General features: G+C 39.2%; 1 protein-coding gene across 1 annotated transcript in view; it reads right to left on the bottom strand.

Annotated features, from left to right (window-relative positions):
* Positions 1–4,810: 4,810 nt before the first annotated feature.
* The window catches only part of ALPK2 (alpha kinase 2), a 68,054-nt gene continuing 65,721 nt past the window's right edge, over positions 4,811–7,143 (bottom strand). The window contains exon 9 of the mRNA XM_058171853.1: positions 4,811–5,130. Within this exon, the coding sequence (XP_058027836.1) occupies positions 4,890–5,130 (241 nt within the window). The 3' untranslated portion in view covers positions 4,811–4,889. The remainder of the gene's footprint in view (positions 5,131–7,143) is intronic.

Below are 7,143 nucleotides of genomic sequence, written 5' to 3'. Positions count from 1 at the left end.
GTTCATATAACAAATACTTCACATCAGGAGTGGGATTCAAAAAGTTTAGAAATGTTGGATAACCATCTGACTGAGATGGTGTAGGGTTTCCTGCCTGGGCAGGGGGTTGGACTGGAAGGCCTCCAAGGTCCCTTCCAACTCTGATGTTATGTTATGTTAAGATAAAAACCGGGAGGAGGGGGAGGAGAGTAGGTGGAAATATAGCACAAGCAAAGAGAGTGAAGGATTTTAAGAGAAAAAAGGGAGGGGGGAGAAAGAGAAAAAAGAGGAAAATTTAAAAATAGTTGAAAATATATTAAATGGTTCAAATATTGAAAACGGAATTTGAAAGCACAAAAAATAGTTGGCAATATATTAAATGGCTTAAATGTTAATATTGAAATTTGAACCTATAAAAAGTTTTTAAATATAACTACGGAATTTTCTAAAAGTATTAGAAATGATATTATAAAGATAAATTGAGTTTTTCTTTTCCTTTTCTTTTTAGACTATGGTGAATACTATATGAATTGTTATTGAATTGCAAATATATGACTGATTCTAATGTCTGATAAGTTGTCTATATAAAAGCTTATAAATATTAACTGGGAAATAAATGGTTTAATTTAAAGAGAGTAAGAAGAGGGGGGAAGAGAAAAGTTGATAAATGATTAGAATTCAGGGTGAAGGGTAAGATTAGATATATAACATAAATAGAAGAAGGAAAATAAAAATGAGAGAAAATATATTAATGTAAGCATATAAGATGTGTTGGAAGAGAACTAAAAGTTGTATGAAACCTGGCCAATGTTCTGTTCAGAAAAAAATGCATTGTATGTTGTTGTGTGTGTTAAAAAAATTAAAAAACTTTACTAAAAAAAAAGAAAATAATTCTTCCACTTTCCCTTTATGGGGAGGGAAAAATGGTAGCCTTTGCTATTGTCTGTATCAGGGGTCTCCAACCTTGGCAACTTTAAGACTTACTTGTGGACTTCAACTCCCAGAGTTCCTCAGCGAGCTTTGCTGGCTGAGGAACTCTGGGAGTTGAAGTCCACAAGTCTTAAAGTTGCCAAGGTTGGAGACCCCTGGTCTATATATTTCCTAACCAGGAGATCAAGGAATTCACCAATCGGGACTATGATTAATGTGTCCCAACAAACAACCTGACATTCAGAAAAGGATTTCCAGGTGATTTATACATAGGAGACAAGCAGCTTAAGGGCACATGAAGAAGTCAAATGTCTCATCAGGTGAGAGAACTTAGTTGACCTTGTCTGAGCCGAGAAGTTAAGCAGGCCAATTCTGTATACGACTCGGATGGGATTCCCATGTTTGTAAGCTGAGAATTTATTACTGATAAACTCTCTCCATACAATTCTCAAGAAAAGGTAAAAGAAGGTGTCACTGGGGTCACTGGGAATGAAATTCAATGCAAAGGAGTGTTCTTCCACGTTATTACATTGATGATTTAAGATTTTGCGCTTTAAGATTTTGGTTACCACCTTTAAAGCGCTCCATGGCTTAGGACCCGGGTACTTACGAGACCGCCTGCTGTTACCTTTTGCCTCCCACCGACCCGTACGCTCACACAGAGAGGGCCTTCTCAGGGTGCCGTCAGGGTGCCGTCCGCCAAGCAATGTCGGTTGGCGGCCCCCAGGGGAAGGGCCTTCTCTGTTGGAGCTTTGTTGGAGCTCCTACGCTCTGGAATGAACTTCCCCCTGGTTTACGTCAAGTGCCTGATCTTCGGACCTTTCGGCGTGAGCTGAAAACGCACCTATTTATTCAAGCGGGACTGGATTGAAATTTTATTGGGGTATTTATGTCTTAAGATTTTAAACTGTTTTAAAATTTCGGCCACATTATAATATTTCTTTTTAACTTCTTTTTAATGTTTATATATTGAATTTTTACTTGGCTGTTCTCCCTGAGTCCTTCGGGAGAAGGGCGGTATAAAAATCGAAATAAATAAATAAATAAATAAATGATAGCATCTATGTTGCTCACAAGAGCTGTTGTTATTGTTGTTGTTATACTTTTATTTATTAAACATAACACTCAATCAACTGAACATTTAAAGATGTATCCCAAATATTATTGACCGGTACTGATGGTTGATACAGGTTGATACTTGCTGCAAGATGCTGGCAGCAACCTGTATCAACCATCAGTTAATAGGACCTATGTTGGTCACAAGAGCTGTTGTTGTTGTTGTTATCTCTTTTATTCATGAAACTCAATCAACTGAACATTTAAAGATGTATCCCAAATATCATTGACTGGCACTGATTGTTGATACGGGTTGCTGCCACCATCCTAGATATCAACCAAGTATCTTTTTAAAATTGTTGTTGTTATTATTATTGTGGTGGTTGTTTTGTTGTTGTTACTATTATTTTATTACTATTAAATATTTTGCTTTTAAAATTGTGATATATATATATATATATATATATATATATATATATATATATATATATATATATATATATTTGTTTTCTGAGGTTTTCACGGTGTTTGTATATAGGTCTTTGGTTGTTCGGGTTTTCTCCGTGTAAAATTGGAAGTGTCTTGGCGACGTTTCGACGAAGTCTCATTCGTCATCTTCAGGCTTCAGAGAAGCGCGAAGCTGAAGCCTGAACGAACACTCGTCCCTTTTACATATATATATATATATATATATATATATATATATATGTAGGTCTTTGGTTATTCGGGTTTTCTCCCGTAAAATTGGAAGTGTCTTGGCGGCGTTTCGACGAAGTCTCATTCGTCATCTTCAGGCTTCAGCTTCGTGCTTCTGGGAATAATGTGTGATTGCAGCTGTTTCTTCCTTTTTAACTGCTAGTGGGGGTTTGAACTGATTGGGTGGGAGCTTGGCTGTGCTCTGATTGGATGGGGTTTTTTTTGTGCTCTGATTGGCTGGGGGTGTGTCCTGTTTGGGTGGGGGCTTGGTTGTGCTCAAATTAGACTGAGTTGCAGGGGGATTTGAGCTGGTGAGCTGCACTGCTGCTGTTTGGCTTCGTGTTCGTGGTCGTGCTACATCTTCATAGTGGGTGTCAGTCTGCTGCATGTATGGATTGGAGGGGTTTGAAATGGCTAATGTTGCAGCTGCGGTCTGGCTTCTGGTCCTTGGTCGTGCTTCCTGATCAGTGTGGGTTTGGGTCTGCTTTCTGGGTGGATGTGGTGGTGACATCCTGTGTGGACCTCGTGAGTGTGGGTCTGGTGTCATTCCTCGTGTTAGGGACACGTTTGTCAATAAGGGCAGGTTTCAAATGGCTGGTAGGCGGAGGTATCATCTCGTTTGTTCATGCTGTGTGGGCGTTTATCTCGATGGCTTCTCTGATTATTCTGTTGTTAAAGTGTTCAGTTTTGGCGATAGTTCTGGTCTTTTTAAAGTCAATATCGTGTCCTGTGACTTTAAAGTGTTGGACCAGGGAAGAAGTTGGTTCCTCTTTTTTGAATGAGTTCTTGTGTTCTTCAATGCGTGCACTTATTCTTCTGTTGGTTTGTCCAATGTATGTGGTGGGGCAGGCGGTGCATGGGATTTCATATACTCCTTGATTTTCTAACTCAATTTTGTCTTTGGGGTTTCTTAGGATGGTGGATATTTTTTTTGGTTTGTGCAGAATGCTGTCTTGATGTTATGTTTGTTGAGGATCTTGCTGATTCTGTCTGTGGTGCCTTTTATATATGGGAGGAGGACACACCCCCAGCCAATCAGAGCACAAAAAAACCCACATCCAATCAGAGCACAGCCAAGCTCCCACCCAATCAGTTCAAACCCCCACTAGCAGTTAAAAAGGAAGAAACAGCTGCAATCACACATTGCTCCCAGAAGCACGAAGCTGAAGCCTGAAGATGACGAATGAGACTTCGTCGAAACGTCGCCAAGACACTTCCAATTTTACGCGGGAGAAAACCCGAATAACCAAAGACCTACATACAAACACGCGCGAAAACCTCAGAAAACATATATATATATATATATATATATATATATATATATATATATATATATATATATATATATATATATATATATATATATGTATGTATGTATATATGTATATACTTGTTTTCTGAGGTTTTGGTGGTCTGCAGGGTAGATGAGAAGTGTCTTGGCGACATTAAGTCTCATTCATCTTCAGGCTTCAGCTTCAGGCTTTGCTCCCAGAAGCACAAAGCTGAAGCCTGAAGATGACGAATGAGACTTTGTCGAAACGTCGCCAAGACACTTCCAATTTTACGCCGGAGAAAACCCGAATAACCAAAGACCTATATACAATTAATAATAATTATATTATATAATTTATATTGTGATTGATATATATATATATGTTCAGCTTCAAAATGTAAAATACATATGTCATTATTTTTTTGATGACTTCAGACATTCACAAAAAACCTGACTCTGTCTTAGACTTCTGAATGGAGTCCTCAACAAGCCTGACAATCATGGGGCATATTTATATTAAAACCTGAATCCAAAAAATGTAGATTAAGAGAAATTGCATTTTTAAAAGATGTATTGAGGAAGTTCATAATCATGCGAACCACTGAAGGACTATGGAAAATAGCAGGAACCAGAGGCATTCATGGAGGGTCAATTTGATAGCCTTGACCACTGTGTGTATATGACACAAGTGAGCTGTCAATCATATAATTGTGGTTGTCATGTTGATTATTTTCTACACCCAATTGACGAATGGCCCTGGGAGGAACTGAATGCTAACTGTCCAGGTTCCATTACGGCAGTCTTTCTCCAACTTGGCAATTTTAAGACATGTGGACTTCAACTCCCAGATCTGCAATCATCAGTTGAGAATCTGGGTACAGCAAGACACATTTTATTTGTCTGTGAGCCTGTTTGTGGCTATACCAACCATAATACTACATTTACCACTTAACCACTATATAACAGCAAGATTCTCACCTTGCATATCTGTTACAAGCAAGCTGCCACTGGTTTTTTCATACACCCAGTGCTGAAACGTGCAACATTTCTGGCCAGCTTCCGAGTCTCTTCGCATGAAATTTATTTCCTTCCCATCCTTAACAGAGTATTTCACGAATTCTCCAATGAGTTCCTCTTCCACTGTTGCATAAGGGATGTTATTCTTGGGCCGATGGATAAGGAAAATAGGAATGATTCTGAAAGCAGAGCCAGTAAAAAAGAAACATACGCAATGAAAACTTATGGTCTCAGGAAGAATTTCAGAAAACATATTTCAAGGACCTACTAAGTTAAAACGTGGGGTATGTTCAGTGCTTTAATGGAGAAAAACAATGCTTCCCTAACTTCATGTGTCCCATTCAGCATGCCCAGTAATTAGGGAACAATGAGAATGACAGTACAAAGCAACTGTATAGTGAATACCCCTTTATACTGAATGGTATGCTGGGATTTGTTAAGCGGGGAAGGAAAGTGTAGAAGAGGGCATATAAGGAGGAGGAGGAGGAGGAAAAGGAAGAGGGGGAGGGGGAGAGGGAGAGGGAGAGGGAGGAGGAGGGAAGGGAAGGGGATTAGAAACTGTCTCCTGACACTGAATAATGTATATTTTCACCACACTATATATCAATGTTTTTTTTCTGGATGGTGTAAGATGTTGAGCATTAGGATCTTGGCAAGCTGTGCCTTATACTTGAAAGATATTAATTCATTTATGAGAAAAGTGGAAAAGGTTCACAGCACTTGTAGGCCTGGGACATCAAGGAGCCAACACTGTAAAAACTGCCTTATCACTAGCAAATTTCGCTAGCCCTTGCATGTTGTGTGTTCATATAACAAATACTTCACATCAGGAGTGGGATTCAAAAAGTTTAGCAACCGGTTCTCTGCCTGGTTGTTGGTTGGGCATGGCCATTGTGGGCGTGGCCTACTCGGCCTCCCACCTGCACCATGGTGGGGGAGGGCATTTTCGCCCTCCCCAGGCTCTGGAGGCTTTCCTCGAGCTTCTGGGAGGGCGAAAACAGCTTCCCCAGGGCTCCGGAGGCCCTCTGGAGGCCCTCCAGACGCCGGAGACAGGCCTGTTTCCGGACTTCTGGTAGACCCCTTTTTCGCCCTCCCAGAGCCTCCGTGCGGACCCTGCACTTACCTGGCATCCAAAATGGGCTGCGTGGAGACTCCTGGGGGGGAGAGGTGGGAGGGAGAGGCCAGCCAGTACTTGCAACTACGGGTTCGGCGAACCAGATATAAAATTAGCATCCAGTTGGCCCAAACTGGTCTGAACTGGCTGAATCATACCCCTGCTTCACATGTATAAGTGCAATTACAATATACATGCTGTAAGACTCCTAGGGTAATTCCATCATTAGTTCCAGTTCAAGCACAATGTGTTTTCATGAGCTGCTTACATTTTTCTTTAAATTTTTCCGATATATGTATTGATTCTGTTTTTAACTCCACATTTTCAGTTTGTTTGAACTATTTTTTTAAAACTGCAGCTTTACAGTCTAAAGAGACTTAATCAATCAAAGTAGTCTCGATTATCTAGGGATCAAAGATTTTTAAAAAGTATGCTTTGGATTTTAAAATAAAACAGCCTAATTTGCAATAATTGAATTAACATACAAATCAAAATACAATTATCCTTTAGCTTTCCATCATCTTATAGGTTTTTGTGTGTGATGATGATAAATTGAAAGAAAGAGTATACATTTTTCCCCAAAAAATAAATATCCCAAAAGGCCTATATTAAAACAAATTACTTTTAAAATATACACATTGGAAGAAAATATGCATGTGTGTTTTCAACCATCTTAAAGACTTAGAGAAATGTACTTGACTTTCTTTCTTTTTTTAATCAAATGGTCAAGAAATAAACCTGTGTGTTAAAAACTGTAGATGCTAATGAAAATGAATGAGGAAGTTTAACCATTCCCAAGGTTTCTTTTTTTAAAAGAAGTGTTTTATGGAACAAGATGTTCTGACCTAGGCTTCCTGATATAGTAAAAAGCACATAATTAATCCCAAAATCCCTTTTTTTATTTTAACAGCTATGAATTTCTTTCATTCACAGCATGTGCTGAATCACCAAGAGTTTATAAAGAGTCCAACAAAAGTCTGCCACAGTAAGGCTGGTAAACACCTACCTTTATCTTCTTTGACACGCTGCCACAGACCTAATTGGCAATTATCTTGGCAAGGCCACACGGAAACACAGA

This window comes from Ahaetulla prasina, chromosome 2 (assembly GCF_028640845.1).
Source record: "Ahaetulla prasina isolate Xishuangbanna chromosome 2, ASM2864084v1, whole genome shotgun sequence".
Lineage (NCBI taxonomy): Eukaryota > Metazoa > Chordata > Lepidosauria > Squamata > Colubridae > Ahaetulla > Ahaetulla prasina.
This window is presented reverse-complemented; position numbering and strand designations above follow the sequence as displayed.